We start from the raw sequence: 22,004 nt of genomic DNA on the forward strand, positions 1-22,004 counted from the left end.
ATATATATATATATATATATATATATATATATATATATATATATATATGTATAGTAGCATACCCCAATAAAAGAAAGACTGATGGTTTTAAGTCAGATATTCTTAGATTTGAGATTTTGGCTATGTGCATTTGTTTCCTCCTAAGCTGGAAAATTTTTACTCAGTCTTCCAACACAAGCCATTTACTTCTCAAATATGGGTTTACATTTTCATTAGGAGACAGAGATATTCTACACAAAAATGATAAATCTCTTGAAAATGAATACCTGAATGTAGAGTTTTAAAAATATTCAGGAGTGCTTATTAAATCCTACTTTAGAATTTTTCTGTAATTTGTGACTAGCCTAAAAGTACAGAGCAGTCAGTTCAGTCTTAACAAAAAACCGAAACAAAATGGCAGGTATCTGAAAACAAACCCAAAACAAGTGAGCGTTGTTAAAACTTACCAACTGAATTTGTCCATTTTAGTTTCAGTAAAAAAGTATTTTTTGGTTTAAAACTGAACCCCAAAGGTGGTTATATGATTTTGTTTCATTCTTTTTTTTTTTTTTTTTAAAGATTTTTATTTATTTGACAGAGAGAGAGACACAGCGAGAGAGGGAACACAAGCAGGGGGAGTGGGAGAGGGATAAGCAGGCTTCCTGCAGAGCAGGGAGCCCGATGTGGGACTCGATCCCAGGACCCTGGGATCATGACCTGAGCTGAAGGCAGTCGCTTAACCAACTGAGCCACCCAGGCGCCCGATTTGGTTTCATTCTTTATTCCATCTTCTTCCCCACCACTGCTACTTATATCCACAGAGTTATAACCTGATATACTGATATATTGAGACTGTGAACTGAATTCTTTGTCGTGGAGATGAATGTTTTTCTAGGTTTGCAATTAAGCTCCTTCTTTCTTCGTGATCTCGTTTTAAGCATTATAGATTACTGATCACTCTTCTATACTTAAATAAGGGTTGATAAAAATTGATTAAATTTTACATTTAATCTTAGGTTCAGGGGTAAAGGTTTTTTTTTTTAAAGATTTTATTTATTTGAGAGAGAGAGCACAGAGGGAGAGTTAGAGGGAGAAGCAGACTCCCCACTGAGCAGGGAACCCGATGTGGGGCTCGATCCCAGGACCCCGGGATCATGACCTGAGCTGAAGGCAGACACTTAACCGACTGAGCCATCCAGGTGCCCAAAGTTTTTCTCTTTCAAAGGAAGTTTTCTGTTAGGAATTATCTATATTTGTGCCTTTTCCTTAAGTAGAAACTTTTTTTTAGAGGAAGTGTTTTCTTTGATAGTTGTCTTATTATTTATTTCTTGCTTATTGACATATTGGGCTAGCACCATCTTCTGAGTTTGTTATATAATAGTTTAATATCAAAGTCTAAGGGGCATTTTATAATTAAGAAAATGCTTTCAGTTTTTATGAGAATTAGAAATTTTTTTTTCTAAAATCAGTTTGGTTAAAATTTTTTTTTCTAAAATCAGTTTGAATAACCATTAAAAACAACTGTGTGTTAGAATTTGTTATTATTGTAAATATTTGCACACATTCAGTTTCCTCTTATATTCAAAAGTACCCATTCATTCATGAGTACCTTTGCTGTACCAAGCACAATGGTGGGGGAGACAGTATGATAGTGTTGTCATAGAGTGATATGCTTAGTACACTGGAGGACTTGACAGCAGAAGTAAATACCTAAACAGAATCTTAAAGGATATGCAGGAACGTACTATACAGAAAAGGGCAAGAAAGAGCAGTCCAAGTTGAAGTAAAACCTTAGAAGCTAGGAAACAGTCTGAAATATAATGGAAATATATATTTGTCCCAGCTGAAGGTTAGGGTGTAAGGCAAAGAGAGTTGAGACACAGAGATAATGTTTTAAGGAGTTTAGATTTTCTCCAAAGAGCTTTAGAAAGCCTCTAAAGGTTTTTTAAACAGAGGAGTGATTTGACCAGTAGTGTAGAGCAAGGGTCCTCTTTTTGTATAGTCCACTATCTAAGAATGGTTTTTACATTTTTAAATGGTTGGAAAAACATCAAAAGAAGGATATTCCGAAAGTTATGTGAAAATCGTCCATAAATAGTTTTATTGGAAGAGAGCCACACTCATCTTTTACATTGTGTCTGTGGTTGTTTTTTCACAACAATGGCAGAGTTGAGTCATATGAAGAACATATGACCCACAATCTGTAATAGACTTACTATCTGACCTTTTACAGAGAAAAGTTTGCCAAAACCTTGTCTAAATACACCAATTAAAATATAAAGGTAGAGTGGATAAAAAAGCAAGACCCCCTTTTAAGCTGTCTATCAGAAACCCACTTTAAATATGAAGATTCAGTTAGGTTAAAAGCAAAGGGAATGAAAAAGATATTCTGCAAACACTAGTCAAAAGAAAGTTGGAGTAGCAATGATAATAATATAAACAAGGAATTTAGTGCAGGGATTAAAAAAGAAAATAAATAAAAAAGAAAGCAGGGGCACCTGGGTGGCTCAGTTGTTAAGTGTCTGCCTTCAGCTCAGGTCATGATCCCAGGGTCCTGGGATTGAGCCCCACATTGGGCTCCCTGCTTGGCGGGAAGCCTGCTTCTCCCTCTCCCACTTTCCCTGCTTGTGTTCCCTGTCTCGCTGTGTGTCTGTCAAATAAATAAATAAAATCTTAAAAAAAAAAAAAAGAAAATATAGTATTCAGAGGGTTAATTCACAGAAAAGCCACCACAATCCTTAACATCTATAAACCCACAAAGAGGGGCGCCTGGGTGGCTCAGTCGTTAAGCGTCTGCCTTCAGCTCAGGTCGTGATCCTGGGGTCCTGGGATCGAGTCCCACATCGGGCTCCCTGCTCGGCGGGAAGCCTGCCTCTCCCTCTCCCACTCCCTCTGCTTGTGTTCCTGCTCTAGCTATCTCTCTCTCTGTCAAATAAATAAATAAAATCTTAAAAAAAAAAACAAAAAACCCACAAAGAGAACTTCAAAATACTTAAAGCCAAAACTGATAGAACAGAAGTGAGAAATAGACCATTGCAGCTGAGACTTCAGTACTTCTCTCAATACCAGTAAGGTTTATAGACAAATAGTCAGGATATAGACATGAACAGCATCAATGAGCTGGACCTGATTGACATTTATGGAACATTCCTTCCAACAACAGCTGAGTAAGTGTGCTTTCAAGTGCACATGGAACAAGATAGACCATATTCTGGCCTATGAGAAAAGCCTTAACACATTTAAAAGAATTGAATATGTGCTCTGTCAATAATGGAATGAAACTAGAAATTAGTAGCATGGAGGTATTTGTAATATCCCAAAATATTTGGAAATTAGACAGCTTACTTCTAAGTAACCAGTGGGTCAAAGATTTTGAATTGAACAAAAACGAAACCACTGCTTATCAAAATTTATAGGATGCAGCTAAAATATTAGTGTTTAGAGAGAAGTGGTTAGCATTATTAAATGCTTATATTTGAAAAGAAAAAGAATTCTCAAAATCAATGATCTAAGCCTCCACCCTAAGAAACTAGAAAATGAAGGGCAAATTAAACCTAAAGCAAGGAGAGGAAAGGAAAAAGTAAGGCATAAGTAGAAATCAAAAACAATGGAGAAATCGGGGCACCTGGGTGGCTCAGTCATTTAGGCATCCAACTCTTGATTTCGGCTCAGGTAATGATCTCAGGGTTGTGAGATCGAGCCCTGCATTGGGCTCTGTGCTGGGTGTGGAAGCTGCTTAAGATTCTTTCTCTCCCTCTCTCTCTGTCCCTACCCCCTTACTCTCAAAAATACAAAAACAAAAACAAAAAAACCAGTAGAGAAATCAATGAAACCAAAAACTAGTCCTTTGAAAAGAGCAATAAAATTGATAAATCTCTAGCCAAATTGAGCATGAAAAAAAAAAAGACACAAATTACAGAGGGGAATTTACCATATATCCTGCAGGTATGAAAAGGAGAATAAGGGAATATTAAGAAAAATTTTACTTCCATAAATTTGACAACTTAGCTTAAATAAACAAATTCCTGTAAAGATACAAACTACCAGAGTTCATTCAAGAAAAAATAGATAAACTGAATACTGCTATATTTATGAAAAAAATTTAATTTATAATTTAAAATCTTTTCAACAAGGGAAACTATAGGCCCAGATGGTTTTGAATTCTACCATACAAACATGTATGGAAGAAATAATTCCAATTGTATTTAAACTTTCCCAGAAAACCAAAGAGGATATGACACTTCCCAGTTTACAGCAACAGCATTAATCTGATAACTAAAATCAGATGAAGACACTATAAGGAAACTACAGACCAATATCCCTCATGAACATAGACGCACACACAAAAAAATCCTTAACAAAATACTAACAATGAATTCAGCAATATACAGTATAAAAAAGATACTACATCATGTCCAAGTGGGGTTTATCCTGGAAATGCAAGGTTCATTCAGTATTCAAAATCAATTAGTATAATTTACTATATCAGTAGGCTAAAGAAGAAAACCCATTTAATGATCTCAATAGATGTATAAAAAGCATTTGACAAAATTCAACATTAATTCATGATTTAAGAAAACTCAGCAAACTAGGAATGAGAGGGAACTTCTTCAACCTGATTAATGGCATCTATGAAAAACCCATAGTTAATATCATATTGAGTATCACAGCGTGAATGCTTTCCTCCTGAGATCACGTACAAAGCAAGGATGTCTACTCTCACGATTCTTGTGTTCAACAATCTTCTTGAGGTCCCAGCTATTGTAAGGCAGTAAGAAAAAGATACATAAAACATATAGATTAAAAATGAAGAAACAAAATGACCAAATTCTCAGATATGATTAATTATGTTGAAAATCCCTGTGTTGAGAAAATTGTACAAGCATAAGAAGACCCAAATAAAATAAGACAAATAATACATTAAAGGATACAAAGACTGAATATTATAAAAATGTAGGTTCTTCTCAAATTGATTTATGGATTCAGCATAATTTCAATAAAAGTCTGATGGTGTTTTTGTGTGTGGTGTTTAAACAAACCATATCTAAAATGTATATAGAAGGATAAAGGCCAAGAATAGTCACTATGCTCCTGAATTACAAGGTGTTGCTCTGGTGACTCTACAGAGTTCATATTCATTATTGCTTCAGAATCCTTATATGTGGGTTTGTGATATATATGTGACTACAATAGAAATGCAGTGCAAAGTGATTAGGAGAATTTTGTAATAATGTGGAGAATCTGTAAAAGTGTTGGAGAATTATTAGAAGCAAAGGATCTGGCAGAGTCAGGTGATAATTAAATCCACGAGGCTCATGGCACATACAGGAGATCAAAAGAATATGATCTGATAAAGAATTAATAGTGGTCCTTGGGAAAAACACTATCAATATATTTGCAACAGTGACACTTCTTTATGAGCATATGAAAAATTAGGTTTGAAGTGAAGATTGTCATCATTATAATTTTAATAGGAAGTTTTAATATAGTGAGATATACATACATAAGAATACGTAAGATATAGAATAGCTCTTCCCGGGTTAGGAAATAGAGCATTGCCAAGCACCCCAGAAGGTGAGGAGCATATACCATGCCCGTGATCAAGACTTTTTATAAGTAGCTTATAATAAAGACATTGTGGAATGCACTCAAGGAAACAGAAGAGAGATGCTGGAAACAAAGCTCATGTAAACGGGACTTGGATGTTATTTTGAAAGTGGTATTGAAAATCTTTGAGAAAGAATAGACTATTTAATGAGTAGTCCTGGGACAGTTGTTTATTTGAAAAAGAAAGTGGATCCCTATATTATCCCCATACACAAAAAATTAGTTCACCTGTAATGAAATGTTAATGGCACAACTTTTTAGAAGAAACAAAAGAATTTCTTTCCTGCATTGGTATGTGGAAGGAGTTCTTAAAGAAGATGCAAATGCTAAATTTAAATAATGCATATATCAACCACATAAGGTAAACACCACAGAAGATAAACATGTTTGTTTCTATCAAGTGACACATTAAAGAATTCAAAAAGATAAGCCACAAATTGGGAGAAGGTATTTGTAACAAAAGTAAATGACAAAAGATTACTATACTTTTACAAATATACAAGGAAAAGACAACTCACTAGAAAAATGGACATAAAACAGAAATAGGAATTTCACAGAATATGAAAGACAAATGGCCCAAAGACATGAAAATAAGTGCAATCTCGTCACTGAGAAGAAAATGCAAAATATAACCACAGGTAGGTAATAAGGTACAAATCAAGAGGCCTAAGAATAACAGTGATGGAGACATAATATGAATCTACAAGAGTTCATATTCACTGCTAGATGGATTGCAAATTAGTACAACCACTTTGAGAATAATTTGGCATTATTCTATAAAGAACATTCATAGACTACGCTTGATCCTAGCCAACAGGCCGAGAAGCGATGAACATTCATAGACTGTGATTCAACATTTTTTTTTCTTTTTTTTACCCTGCTGTATATCTCAGACTGCTCATGTATGCTTCACGTACATATCAGGTGACATGTACTGTGAATAGTCATAGTGCGTCATTTTTGGTAATAGCTAACACTTGGAAAAAAACTCAAGTGTCCACCATTTGGAGAAAAGAGATATAAATTGTGGTATGTTCATCAGAGGTATCCTTTATGGGCGTGAAAGTGAGTGAACTATTCTACTTGGGATAACATGCATGAAACAACATGGTATAAAAAAAGACCATTCCAGAGGACTACATGTATGAAGAGAAAGTTGTATGAGACTTAAGAATGCAGACTCTGGAATTGGATTGCCATGGGGTTGAGTTATGGCTCCCCTGCTTACTAGATGTGTGTCCTTACCTAAGTCATTTACCCTCTTTGTGCCTCAGGGTTTTCATCCATCAAATGATGGCTGTTGTGAGGATGAAAAGATTTCATATGTGTAAAGTACCTATAAAAACGGTGCTCTAGAAATGTTAGCTCTTCTTATTACTCTGAGATCTTTTGCTATCAGGTACTTTTCGCGTTACTCTTTTCTTTTTGTTATTATTTTAAATGATCTTCTTTCATTTCCCCTCTTCCAGTAGATCTAATATATGGTGGGGAATTGGAAAATACAAAGAATTAAATAACTGTAATATAATTGCCAGTTAAGGCAATTCTTACTGTGGCTTCTGTTCTTCGCAAGATCCCAGGGTATGCTGGTATCTAGGCAGGACAAATACGCTTTTTTTTTTTTTCCCCATGCAAGTCTGTGTATGAAAGGCATAAGTGAACTTGGACCCTATTATATCTATATATCATGCAGAGTTTTGCAAACCTGTACAGTTCTGTGCAGGTATGAAATTCTCTAGTAAGAATTCCTATGGAGAATGTTCAAAACATGAATTAATTTTCCAGTTCCTTTAGGCTTTTGGCATGTGGGTAAATGCTAATCTTCATGATTTATGCACACATGTTATAGAAAGCAATAAAAACTTGTAGACAGCCACAGATGTAGAAAGATTTACTTACTCTGTGGTGCTATGTTCTCAGTTAGACCCATTATTTCATTTTAGCGTGACGTTAGAGGAGAAGTAGTTATCCATTATCTATCCCCAGAAAGAAGTTGGGTAATCTAATTAATGATACTGAGTTAGTTGAGGAACTAATATGAATTCTTACATACTCCCTCCTGTCCTCTTGATTCTGGCTGCTTTTGGTGTTGCTCTGGTGACTCTACAGAGTTCATATTCATTATTGCTTCAGAATCCTTATATGTGGGTTTGTGATATATATATGTGACTACAATAGAAATGCAGTGCAAAGTGATTAGGAGAATTTTGTAATAATGTGGAGAATCTGTAAAAGTGTTGGAGAATTATTAGAAGCAAAGTAATTAACAAATAAGGATCTGGCAGAGTCAGGTGATAAATAATTAAATCCACGAGGCTCATGGCACATACAGGAGGTCAAAAGAATATGATCTGATAAAGAATTAATAGCGGTCCTTGGGAAAAACACTATCAATATTTTTGCAACAGTGACCCTTCTTTATGAGCATATGAAAAATTAGGTTTGAAGTGAAGATTGTCATCATTATAATTTTAATAGGAAGTTTAGTATAGTGAGATATACATACCTAAGAATATGTAAGATATAGAATAGCTCTTCCCGGGTTAGGAAATAGAGCATTGCCAAGCACCCCAGAGGCCTACGAAGTGCCTTTCTCAGTCCTTTTGCTAACTTTAGGGTTAACTATTATCCTTTGTCCTCTTTTCCTTGCTGTTGTTTTCAGTTTTATCATCTGTATATACCTCACTAAATAATATTTATTTTGGCCATTTTTTAAATTTCATATGAATGCTGTCATTTATGTGTATTCCTTTTTGTCTTGCTTCTCTTGCTCACAGGTTTGTGATATTCATTCTTCCTGTGAAGTGAGACTCTATTAATTTTTCAGTCCTATATAGTATTCCTGCAAAATAAGAAAGGATGTACAGTTGATTCTTGAACAACTTGGGGGTTAGGGGTATGACCCCCATGCAGTTGAAAATCCGAATATAACTTTTGACCAAAAACTTAACTACTTGTAGCTTACTGCTGACAGGAAGCCTTATGGATAACAGAAGCTATTGGTTAACACATTTTATTATATGCTGTATTCTTACAATAAAGTAAGCTAGAGAAAAGACAATGTTATTAAAATCATAAGGAAGATAAAATACATTTACAGTACTGTACTGTACTTATCCAAAAAACTTGACACATAGGAGGGAGCTTCAAGAGCTACTGTGGCCGCCACCGCTGTGGCAGGGGTGTGGACAGTAGGGGCAGCCCGGCTGCAGTGGCCAACAGGGCTCAAAGTGAGCTTCACAACCCCTCTTAGGTCCCAGCTGTGTAACTCAGCGCTGACCTAGCCCACAGTGTGCCACGCTTGACGTCTACAACTCTTTGAGCCCTGGGAGCTGCCGCTAGCCTAAGAGCCTCCTGCTCCTGCCCTGTCGCCTTCACCCTTGCTCCCTCCTTGCGGTCCTCCAGGAAGCTCACAAGGTCAGATCTATGACTCCTCCAGCACCCAGGCTTCCCCTGCGGCAGTCATGGCTGCGCTACCAAAGAGGCAGAAGCAGCTCAGCTGGCAGAGGAGTTGGACCAGAGACAGTGAGGGCTGTAGCATGCTGCCTTAGGGAACACAGCTACTTTACAGAACGGTGGGCCCGTTTTTTTGCCCAGCTTAGCCCTACTTTGTCCAGGACATCTCCACGGAGATCCTCCAGGAATTTCCGAAGACCGTATCCACCGTGTACTACCCCTGCATGTGCAGTACTCTGGCTCTTCTCCTGAATGTCCTCGCCTACCCAGCTTTGCAGAGACCAGCAGTGGCCCCGGCTTGGGCTGTCTGTCCTCTGGGTCCTCCTATTCACTCCCTGCTCCTTTGTGTGCTGGTACTGCCCCATGTATAAGGCTTTCTGGAGTTCATTCAGTTTCTTTGTTTTCTTTATTTTCTTTGTTCAAGATGTTTTTTGTCCTCCGGGCGATAGGCATTCCAGGTTGGGGGTTCAGTGGCTGGATCTCCGTTCTGGTGGTGCTGAAGGCCAACACGGCTGTAGCTGTGCTCATGCTGCTGCCTGCCCTGTTCTTCACTAGCATCACTGTCCTGGGAATAGGGACTCTCAGGCAGATCCACTCCTTGCCCTGGCACAGATGCCGGCTTTCAGGAGGCCCGGCAAGAATTGGCTTCTGGTGTCTTCAGTTTGGTGGTGCAAACTGTAGCTGCCAGGGCAGCCACTGGGGCTCAAAAATGCCTTCCAGGCCTCATGACCCTGACTGGGATGCCCTGGCTCTGCCACTGGAGGGAGCTGACTTAGCCCCCATCCCTGAGGTCTCTGGGACTTGGCGAGACATCACTACTTGAGGTCTCCTCTCTAGCGCCCCCAGTCCCGCAGCCATGACTGCTGAACCTGGTTTAGGGTCTGGAGAGCCCACTGTGACCAGGCATTGCTTCCTCTCCAGCCCCCCCAGTTAGGCCATGCTACTGCCACCTCTTACACACTCCAGTCCAGCTTCCCTCTGCTGTGCCAAGTCAATTGCTTTGGCTACTTAAATAAAAAGGAAGTAGAACTGGAACTCAAAATAAATAAATAAATAAAGGTCAACATGTAAGTGGACCTGTAGTTTCAACCCAGTGTTGTTTAAGGGTCAGCTGTATATTATTTTAGACACAGTTGATGCTCTGTATTTCTTTTAAAAACTTAAAAATATTTTTGTCTTTATTCAGCACATTCTTTGTGAGTGGCTATTATGTGCTTTTTTGTGCTTACCTGCTTTTGTTTTTAGCTGCGTGTAACAAAAGAACCAAATAAGCATGGCTTAAATAATGAGCTGATTACATCAGTGTATTTGGTTTCATAAAATTCTAATTTCTATGTCTCTAAAGCATCATGAAACATTTAAAAAGAAAATCCTAACCTGAGGGGAATATTTGGAACAAATCTGGCAAATGTCCTTATTAGAGAAAGTGCTTATACACATTGATAAGGCGAAACACATAAAACACAGTAGAAAATAGAAAAGGAAGGAAGAGACATTTGATAAATAAATATAAAAACTCATATACAGGAAAAATGTTAAACTTCACTGAGGTTTTAAAATTTATACTAGAAAGTAGTTTCTTTGATGATACCTTTTTCTTTATCTGTGGAACAGTGATTTTCAGGCAGCTCTATTTTTTAAGAAGGTTGGTTTAAGAATCTACAGAGTCAAAGTCAAGTTCTGGTCACTAATTTTGTGGCATTAGCAATTCTTCTAATACAGTATGATTTACTATGTCATCAGGGAAAGACAGCATTAGAGAGTGTGCATGGCAGGGTAAAATTAAACACATGCTCACAATCAAATTAATGTATTTCATCTGTCTTCAACTAATAACAATCTGTCATGTTATCTATCTGAGTAGGGGCATAAACAGTTTATTTTGTGTTTGGAGTAACTTCCTGGAGGTAGTTAATGTGACAAGTAGTTTGTTTGAATTGAGTATAACCAGATCAACACTCTAGATGTTTCCTTGATACCCTAAAAATTACTGTGAAAATCTGTACAAGTGCTGTATTTGTATTTTGCTTTTACTTCTTTAAGTTAGACAGAGACATATTTTACAGTCATTTCACAGAGAATATTCTGTTTCTCCCATCATATATGAACTGAAGAGCAAAATATCCTTTTAATGCTTTCTTTCCATTGATAGGGAATAGACATTACTAATGATTAGCATCATACAGCACTTTCCCTTTTTGTAAAAATGTATATTTATACATTCCGGTTTTGATGAAAAAGTCATATTCGTTGTAGAATGTGTTTTTATAGCATGTTGAAAATGAATATTTAGGAAAATAGGAATATCGTAAAGTCTCAGACCAAAAAAAAAAAAATACTATTGCAATGTATTTCAGATTTTAAAAATCTTAAGGTTTTTCATCACTTAAGTCTGATCAGTAGGTCTGATTATTACACATTTGATATACCTAGTTTTTAAGCTATTTATTACATTTGTACTATAACTTTGAAGGCTGTTCTGTTGATTATATCAGTAATCCTGCAGGTAGATGCAGTGGAGCTCCTGAATAAGTATGCCTGAATGCCAGTAAACAAACTGGACTTAAAAAAGGAAGTTGTCATATACTTGGCTAATTAGTATTAGTGTGTGTGTTTTAGAAGTCAAAATATATACATATTTTAAGCACATATAAATCAAATTTAGTACATTATTAAGGGTATTTTACTTGTCATATTTGGGCTAATCATGATGGATCATTTTTAAACATTATGTAATTTCACAATTTGCACAGCTGCGAGTACTTTGTAAAGAACTTTATATAATCAAGTGTTAAGGCAAAGAATATCTTAGTTTATAATGCTGATGGGCTCAGTTTTATGATTTATTGTTATTAATGAATACTTTTAAAGGACTAATAATAACCAGGTATATAATAGTTCACTTTTTTATAATGGTGAGCATTTCAAGTTTTTATGTCTTTATTCTTTTAACTAAAACTCTCAATAAAAGTTAGACTGTTAAGTGATCATGCCCAAAGCTGATGTTCATTCTTCTTTGTAAGACACTAGCTGGATTTGGAATTAGATGGCTCGGTTCTAATTCTGGTGCTATTGATGACTAGCATTGGGACTTTGGTTAAGTCACTCTGAGCCTTGGTTTTTTAGGTGTGAATTAGATGAGTGCTTTACCTATTTGCCAGGAGTGTTACGTGGTCCCAGAGTGTTTTGCAAATTTTGAAACAGAGTTTAGATTGCTTCCCAAGTATCCTGGAATGGTTTCTCTCTGTTTTTGCCCTTTCCCATCCTTCTTCCTCATAGTTGCCAATGTAGTTTTTTCAAAATGCAAGATCATATTGTGCCATTGGTACAACCCTGCAAGGGCTTCACAGTGCTGAATTTGGGTAATATCCTCATGTTATACCTCATGTTACATATCCTTACTCTTGCTCACTATGCTTCTTGGTTTTTCTCAGTGGTACTCGGTCATTTTCCTCTGTTAGGTTTTGTCCCACCTGTTCCAGTGACTGAAACATTGTTCTCCTCCAGTCTCCTCTAAGCCTGGTTGGCTTATCCTCATCCTTTAGATCTCAGATCAAAGACGTCTTCCATAGCTACCATATAAAACTGGCATTATTACTGTCTTGGTTCCTGTCACTCTCCATCTGCCCCCCCAGTTTCAGATTATGAAAATTGTTTCATTGCCTTGATTATTATTTTTTTTTTAAAGATTTTATTTATTTATTTGAGACAGAGAGAATGAGAGAGAGAGAGAGAGAGCATGAGAGGGGGAGGGTCAGAGGGAGAAGCAGACTCCCTGCCAAGCAGGGAGCCCGATGCGGGACTCGATCCCGGGACTCCAGGATCATGACCTGAGCCGAAGGCAGTCGCTTAACCAACTGAGCCACCCAGGCGCCCCTCATTGCCTTGATTATTTATGTGTTTACTTGTTTATCAGTTTTTCTCCCTTGTTAATGTGAGAGTAAGGATAGTGTCTATTTCGTTCTTTATTGTTTGTGCTTAGTACAGTACCTGACACATAATGGGTGTTTATATTTATTTAATAAATGAATCTTAAGGTATTGTTTTACCTCTTTTAAAGAAGTACGTGAACTTTTTTCTTTTTTTTTTTAACCTGTGATTTTTTGTAAATACACAGTTAATCTGAGTCATCTTTAGGTTGATTAATGTGTAGGACTGTAACAACTTTTGGGAGGAAAAAGAATCAGCTGCATGTGTAAGTGTAAAACTTGTCATCTTTTATTTTTAAAGTTATATAGATTATGGTAACTAGTTATACAAAATGGCTGAACAGAAAAAAAATGCCATATTCATGAAATCTGTAGGAGTGTAACCTTTTTTATCATTTGTAATTTTCTTTTGAATGGTCTCTGAATTTAGAAACAAGGAGTTGTTACTGTATAGTGAATGGAAGTGCTTTGAATCCAGCTGGGGAAGGCTGAAGGTTTTTTAATGTATGTCACTCACAAGGATTTCCTTTTTGTGCCTGTATTTTTGCTCAGGTGGACTGGAATATGTAAAGTAAGATGGGTGAAAATTGTAGCTGTGGTGCAGTTGGTTGAGTGTCCGACTCTTGGTTTCGGCTCAGGTCATGATCTTATGGTTGTGAGGTTGGGCCCTGTGTTGGGCTCTGTGCTCAGCGTGGAGTCGGCTTCAGATTCTCTCTCCCTTTCCCTCCCATTCACTCTCTCTCTCTCAAATAAATAAATAAAATCTTTTTTTTTTTTTTAAGATTTTATTTATTTATTTGACAGAGAGAGAGTTAGTTAGCGAGAGCAGGAACAGAAGCAGGGGGAGTGGGAGAGGGAGAAGCAGGCTTCCCGCAGAGTAGGGAGCCCGATGCGGGGCTCGATCCCAGGACCCTGGGATCATGACCTGAGCCGAAGGCAGACGCTTAATGGCCGAGCCACCCAGGCGCCCCAATAAATAAAAACTTAAAAAAAAAAAAGTGGAGCTGTGCAGATGTTACTTATATGCATATGAACTTTTTAGCACCCAATATAAGACCCTCATGCCTCAGCCCTGCTGATTTCACCAGCTCTTGGAAGCCAGGTTCTTCCAGATGCTTTTGCACATTTTCCTTTGTTGAAGAATGTACATCCTCTCTACCCCCAAGGTTGTCTGACTGGTTTTTTCCTCATCTTTCAGTAGTTAGCTGAAGCATCATCTTCTCTGTGAGATCTTTCCTGTCCCTCTAAGCAGTTCTAGAAATTTCCTTTCTCTATTCCCCTGTTGTACCTTGTCTCATGTAGAACACTGTTGTTCTCTTGGTCTCAGAATTCCATTGTATATCTCTCTACATGTGTTTCTCTTAGCCTTCCTAGCATTTAGCACTTAGGTGGTGCTGGGTAAATAGTTCATGAATTAATGAATGGATAGACAAACTACAGTAACACTAGTTAATACTTATTGAGTATGTGCCAATCACATACTATGTGCCTTATCATTTACCAGTCATCGTTGTATGTGCTTTATACATGTTTACTTATTTTATCTATCGTAATAACATTATGAGGTAGGTACTGTTGTTGTCCCCTTTTATAGATGAGAAAACTAAGATAAAGAGAGATTGATTTGTTCAAAATTCCACAAGTGGTAATAGAACAGGAAATCAAACCCAGGCAGTCTGGCTCTGGAAACTGCATTCTTTACTTACCATGTCTTACTTCCTCTTCACATAAATCGGTGAATTATTGAACCATAGTTTTTTTTTTTTTTCTATATTTGCCTTATTGCAAACAGTTGAGAAGTACAGAAAAGTTATTTCTTGTATGAGATTAATTCTCATATGTAATCTGTCATCACTCTATATCAATAAAATAGTAACGAAGATCATCTATTGGGGTATGAATAAATTTTTTGTAATAACTTTATGATGATATTTGATATGATGTGACTTTTATTAGAATTCTTGTTTATTAAACATAATTTACTTACTGTTACTCATAAACTCTGTCTGTACATACTTTATGTAGGCCACTTTATCCTGGAAGTTACCCGGTGAATAAATTTTGAACAATCACATCAATTTGTAGAGTTAGTATTCCATTGGAATTAGCACGGCCAAATGAATGATGAAAGTGACAACTTTAGATTCAAAATTCTGACTTGTTGCTTCTAAATCAAAGCTATGAACCTCAATAAAATCAAAACAAGATAAAAATACATGATACTAAAATATTTGTGGATGAAGTAATATATAATGTGTTTGATTTTCTTAAAATAATCTGAGAGTGGGGATATGAATAAAACAAGATTGGTCATGATTTGATAATTGTTGAAGAATCATTTTTGTTTTCATACAACTTTCCATGTATTACTTGAGCCATTTAATGGCAAAAGAAAGAACATTTCTCCAATATTTCATGTTTTGTTTTTATTTTTCCCTAGTAAGTAAAAAAATGCAAAAGAGGCTTTTCAATTTATGGTTGTTTTTTTAATTTTTTTTATTATTTTTTTAATATATATATTTTTAAGATTTTATTTATTTGAGAGAGAGAATGAGAGAGAGAGAGAGCACGTGAGAGGGGGGAGGGTCAGAGGGAGAAGCAGACCCCCTGCTGAGCAAGGAGCCCGATATGGGACTCGATCCTGGGACTCCAGGATCATGACCTGAGCCGAAGGCAGTCGCTTAACCAACTGAGCCACCCAGGCGCCCCTCAATTTATGGTTGTTTAATGTAATTTAATTTTGTGACTGATTTGAATATGACATTAACGACAAAGACACAATATAATGCTTAGATTTTTGTTATCTTGCTAATTATAACTTCAAGTTATCATTAGTTAATAACTCAAGACCCAGTGTATACTCAGGAAGAGGTTCATTGTTGACAAGAATGATGTAGATCTATATTTTATGTTAGTTAGGTAATCTGTATTAGTTAAGGTAATGCTAGATGCTATAAACAGACAATTCCTAAAGTTTTACCATCTTAGTACAATAGAAATTTATTTCTTGTTTATGTAAAGACCAAAACCAGGTAATACTTATCATTAGTGGCTCATCCCCCTTTCAGATACAAACTCCTTTGATTTTCTGGAACCACCATTTTCAACAGATGGCTTCATGGGTTACTATGAAGAAGGAGAATAAGGACTACCACACCTGGAAGGTGTATTTATTTATTTATAAAAAAGATTTTATTTATTTATTTGAGAGTGAGAGAGAGCACAGAGGGAGAGTGAGAGGGAGAAGCAGACTCCCTGTTGAGCAGAGAGCCTGATGTGGGGCTCGATTCCAGGACCCTGAGATCATGACCCAAGCTGGAGGCAGACGCTTAACCGACTAAGCCACCCAGGCACCCACACCTGGAAGGTTTATATGGGTCAAGCCTAGTAGTGATGCATGTCACACGTCTTTCTTCATTACATTGATCAGAAGTTAGTGTTATGTCCATACCAAACTGCAAGCCAAGCTGAGAAATGCAGTGTAGGTTGATGAACAGCTATCTACTCTGGCCACCTTATCATTATATATCTATTTTACTCTTCTTTGTGTTAAGAACAGTGAAGGATCTTAGATTTTACCTTACTTGCAAGCTAACAAGTTAGCTGCTACCACTGTGGACAGTGGCAAAAGGCAGGAGATCCTGGGTCAGAGATAAAGGACTTTTACTCATACCATAGCAAGCAAGCAAGGTCAGCTCCCTGTTTGCACTGGTTCTCCTTGCTCCTAAATTCCACTAGGGCAGTGTGAGGGGGCCTACATAGATGATATGCATGCAGTGGTTTTTATCACAGCTGAGGAACCCTGAGCTTAGGAAACCTAAATCCTTTATAATGGGTTACAAATAAGCCTCAGCTTTGCTCTGGAGGGAGGTACTATCTTTATTATACCAAAGAGTGGATAGACTTATACTTTATCCCCGAGGAAGGCACTATCTCTGTGTAGGCTGCTTGCCGTAAAAACATCTTTGAAAAAATAGTCCAAAATAAAAGCTGTCATTTAAAAATATTACTCTTCCCAATTATAATTTTTTTTTCCATAGTAACTAGTACACCTTCATTAGGCTTTAAGACACATTTTTGTTTACAACCTTAATACAGCCACATTTTTACTTTATAAAAATCAAGTCTCCCAGTAAAAATGGTATTTTACCACACTAATCTTTAAATTCCATCACTAAAAATGTAGTTACACACACCAATTTCTAACCTCTTGAAACATTCTGCAGAATAGATTTTAGTCACTGGAATGAATAGCTGCTCAGAAAAACAGCACTGCTTCAACTGTGATAGGATTTGATAGTCAATATTCTTGTCGTCCAGTAGAAAGATTTCATGAGCATCAACTCCTTGTGGTTTCATCAATCAAGAGAACGTTTCTGAGCAGCTTCTGAGCAAACATTTCTTAACAGGTTGATCACAGATCTGGGGTCATCACTCCTCATAATGGCACTGCCAGACACAATCATGTTAGCTCCTGCCTCTGCACATTTATGGATGGTATCCGGACCTACTCCACCATCAACTTCTATGTCCAAGGATGGGAACTGAGTCCTCAACCAATGAACCTTTGGCATCATATCTTCCATGAATTTCTGCCCTCCAAACCCAGGTTCCACTGTCATAACCAAGGCCATATCTATCTGATTAGCCCATGGTGCCAAATACTCAACTGTAGCTCCCGGTTTGATGGCAAGGCCAACCTTCATCCCCTTCTCCCGAATGTCTTTAATCAAAGCCCCTGGGTTCTCGGTAGCCTCAAGATGAAAGGTGTATTGATTGGCTCCTGCTACAGCCATTGGTTTTACCCACTGTTCCGGCCTGGACACCATCATGTGCATATCAAAGAAAGGGTCCTGGCCTAGCTGCTTTGGGAGGCTTTCTACCACAGGGTGCCCAAAGGTGATGTTGGGAACAAAATGCCCGTCCATTACATCCAGGTGCAAATAATTGGCCCCAGAGTCCAGCATCCGGAGGCACTCAGCCCCTAAATTGGCCAAATCGCTGTTAAGGATGGACGGGCCAATCTTGCAGCCAGACGCCATGGTGCTGGTTCCCAAGAGCAAGTTACCCACGAGTCCCCCGGTAAGACGAAAGTGTCGCCCCGATTGGCTGCCCCCAATTCTAATTTTTAAAAATTGGTGTAACAGGGGCACCCGGGTGGCTCAGTCGGTTGAGTGTCTGAATCTGGATTTTGGCTTGGGTCATGATTTCAGGGTCGTGGGATTGAGCCTGGCGTCGGGCTGCACTGCGGAGTCTGCCTGTGATTCTTTCTCTCTTCCTCTGCCTTTGCCCCACCCCTGCTTGTGAAATAAATAAATAAAATCTTTCAGAAGTTATTTAACAATTTCTAGTGTATTTTTCGTTATTTATTTATGTAATATATCTATAATATGTTTACAAAATAGGAATTTTATTAAACGGGCAATTTTATACTCTACTTTTAAATTTAACATCCTATACTATTGTTTATTTCACTTAGAGTCTTTTTTCTTCACCTTTATTGGGATATAATTAATGTGTAACATGGCATAAACTTAAGGTGTACAACATGTTGATTTGATACACTTATATACTGCATAAATGATTACCACCATGGCCAGCTGACACCTCCCTCACCTCACATAATTACCATTTCTTTTGTTGTGGTGGTAACATTTAAGATTTGCTTTCTTAGCAGCTTGATGCTTTATATTAGAATCCCAGAATTTACCCATCTTTTAACTGGAAGTTTGTACCCTTCGACCAACATCTTCCCATTTCCCCCAACCCTCAGCTGTTGGTAACCATCATTTTGCTATTTTTCTGAGTTCAGCTTTTTTAGATTCCACATATAAGTTAGATCGTATAGTATTTGTCTTTCTCTGTCTTATTTCACTTAGCACAATGCCCACAGGTTTCATCCATGTTTTTGCAAATGGTAAGATTCTCTTCTTTCTCATGGCTGAATAATATTCCATTATATATATATACACCACATCTTTTTTTTTTTTTTTTTTTTTTTTTTTTTTAGTGGGGCTAGTGGCAGAGGGAGAGGGAGAGAGAGAATCTTAAGCAGGGTCCACACCCAGCCTGGAGCCCGACACACTGGACTTGATCTCACAACTGTGAGATCACGACTTGAGCTGAAATCAAGAGTTGGATGCTTAACCAACTGAGCCATCCAGGTGCCCCTATACCAGATATTTATCCATTCATTTGTTAATGGACACTTAGGTTGTTTCCATGGCTTGGCTATTGTGAATAATGATGCAGTGAACATGGGAGTGCAGATTCCTTTTTGAGATCCTGTTTTCATTCCCGTTGGTTATATACCCAGAAGCGGGATTTTTTTTTTTTTTTTTTAAAGATTTTATTCATTTATTTGACAGAGACACAGCGAGAGAGGGAACACAAGCAGGGCGAGTGGGAGAGGGAGAAGCAGGCTCCCCTCTGAGTAGGGAACTCAGTGTGGTGCTCAATTCCAGGACTTCAGGATCATGACCTGAGCCGAGGACAGATGCTTAGCCAACTGAGCCACCCAGGCACCCCTTTAAAAATACATGAAAAATTGTACAGGTTGTTCTAACAGCTTCCTAAGCTTTATCAAAATTAAGGTTGTTAACCAAAATTAGCATTCTCATACGACTTCTATTTCATGTATCATGTGATTTTAGGAACATGACAGATAGACTTAGTATCTTGACAACTTTTTTTTTCTTTTTCCATTTTAATATACAGGTCAGGATGAATGAGCCAAGTAATTATTTTTTTTTTTTTGGCATAGTTGGTTTTGACAATAAAAAAATTTGGATTTTCTTGTCTAATATAGACTTAGAATTTTTTCATCTTTGTGCTTTTTATCCCCATTTATGTTAGCTTCACAAGAAAGCCTAGGACATGGATATCGTTGGTTTATCTCCTGCGTTCTTATCCTATACAGCCCTGACCTCCCATTTTCAGACCCTAGTTTCCATCCTTTCTTAATTTCTGAGGCCCTTCCACATCAATAAAATTCCTGTATTTTTAATATCTTCCTTGAACAAAAGTTTTAAAACTTCTGCCATTTAATGTGTGTACTCACTTGTCTTTTCTATTGGAATAGTCTGTCTCCTATAAGGATGATGCTGTCTTCTCCTGAAGCTCCTTTTTTTTCTTCTTAGATTCTATTTTATTATTATTATTATTATTTTTAAAGATTTTATTTATTTATTTGTGAGAGAGAGAATGAGAGACAGAGAGCACGAGAGGGAGGAGGGTCAGAGGGAGAAGCAGACTCCCCGCTGAGCAGGGAGCCTGATGTGGGACTCGATCCCGGGACTCCAGGATCATGACCTGAGCCGAAGGCAGTCACTTAACCGACTGAGCCACTCAGGCGCCCTATTATTATTATTTTTTAAGTAAACTCTACCCACAAAGTGGGGCTTGAACTCACGACCCTGCGATCAAGCGTCGCCTGGTCTCATGGTCTACCACCTAAGCCAGCCAAGCACCCCTCCTGAAGCTCTTTCAAATGTTGATTTTCCCCTATTGTATCTACCTTATCTGTCAGGACTGGAGGTGGGATAGGTGACCTTGTTCCATGTTGTTCTTTCCAGACCATGATCCTTGTCTTCCCTAAAACCCTTAGATGTGAATATCAAGCCAAATGATTATATGTCCCTCCAGTTAGCTACTTGTGTATGTTGGTGTTATCAGCCAACCTCTGCCTGAACTCTGTGAATTTCTCAAAGAGATTTCTCCTGGGTCACAGTCACTCCATTACTGTTGGCCATCACCGTTCCTGGTAAATGCAGTGTCCACCTGGAGTATCCTTGCTCTCTCATGTTCCTTGAGTCCTTTACCTCTAGTCATCTTGTCCCCAACTTACACTAATACACTTAGTCTGAAGAGCTAGTCAGTATCAGTTTCTGTGCCCTCTCTGTAATACCAGTATTAATTTCATGTATCCCAGTCTGTCCATTGTCTCCTGTCTTTCCAGCTTAGCTGCTTTAGTAACTCAACTCCAGTCATTTTTAGACCCACACAAAACCTTAACATCAGTTACCAATTATATCTTAACAATTTTCAATTTCCTGAACCCCTCCTTACTCAACTTAGATTTCATGCTCCATCAGTATAATCACTTCCTTACGTTTACTATCTTCAACTTACCTGCCCCTCTTTTCAGTAATTTACATGGTACAGTTTCTCTGCTTAATTACTTAAGTAGTTTCTCTGCTTGAATGCAAACATTTACCTGCTCAGCACCTCTACCCATGCAGCTGAGTGTGGTTAGAACAAAACCTGTAACATAGTGTGTCTCCTTTTAAATCCAGGTTAACTGTCTTCAAGTGATTTCTCTGAATCCTTCACATCCCACGTCAAATCCATTAGCATTTTGAATTTACTTTTTATTCCAAAAATCTATTGAGAATCTGCCCTACTTTTTACCATCTCTACTGCTACCAAGTATTGTCCAAACTATCATCTTCTCTTTCTTCAGATTTTTTTTTTTTTACCAAAAATAGAGGGAATTTTATAGCATCACATAACTGAAAAACCCAATAACTATTTTATCTTTAGCTGTGGTGTGATCCAGGGACTTAAAAATTATGTATATATCACTGCAACCCAGTCTCTCTTGGCTCTGCTTTCTTCTCTGATGGGGTTTTTTTTTTTTTTTTTCCTTAGATTTTTACAGTAGCTTCCTCAGTGGCTTCTCTGCTTTACATTTGATTCTGTAGTTTATCCCCCACAAAGCAGCCCAAATGAGCCTTTTAAAATGCCAGATTACATCTTTTTTTTTTTTTTTTTTGTCATAACCCCCCCAATAACTTCCCATCTCTCTTACAGTGGCTAATGCACCCTGTATGATCTGGTTCCTGGCTTTTTAAACCTCATTTCCCACTGTTTCCCTTTCTTGCTAACTCATTTCAGCCACCCTGGCCTCCTGCTTTTCTCTTACTGCTAAATATAATCTTCCCTTAGGGTCTTTGCACTTACAGTTGTCTCTGACTATGTATTTTACCTGTTAGTCTCTTACCTTTATTAAAATGTAAGCTCCTTGTTATCTGC

At 37.7% G+C, this 22,004-nt stretch overlaps 2 protein-coding genes across 5 annotated transcripts in view; one reads left to right on the forward strand and one right to left on the reverse strand.

Annotated features, from left to right (window-relative positions):
- The window catches only part of RAB28 (RAB28, member RAS oncogene family), a 98,180-nt gene that overhangs the window by 56,954 nt on the left and 19,222 nt on the right, over window positions 1-22,004 (forward strand). The gene's annotated exons all lie outside the window — the stretch shown is intronic.
- On the reverse strand, window positions 17,330-18,075 carry LOC110571278 (ribulose-phosphate 3-epimerase-like). 3 transcript variants are annotated; one of them, XM_044912781.1, is made up of 2 exons: window positions 17,642-18,075; window positions 17,330-17,536 (listed from the first exon to the last, which is right to left on the reverse strand). In XM_044912781.1, the coding sequence occupies exons 1-2, from the start codon at window positions 18,011-18,013 to the stop codon at window positions 17,330-17,332; spliced, it is 579 nt and encodes a 192-aa protein (XP_044768716.1). In that variant the 5' UTR covers window positions 18,014-18,075. The 3 variants fall into 3 exon arrangements, with proteins under 3 accessions (XP_044768716.1, XP_044768715.1, XP_021535051.1); XM_044912780.1 differs by having other exon boundaries at window positions 17,330-17,449; window positions 17,537-18,075; XM_021679376.1 differs by having other exon boundaries at window positions 17,330-18,075.

The sequence above is a fragment of the Neomonachus schauinslandi genome, chromosome 2, assembly GCF_002201575.2.
Source record: "Neomonachus schauinslandi chromosome 2, ASM220157v2, whole genome shotgun sequence".
Lineage (NCBI taxonomy): Eukaryota > Metazoa > Chordata > Mammalia > Carnivora > Phocidae > Neomonachus > Neomonachus schauinslandi.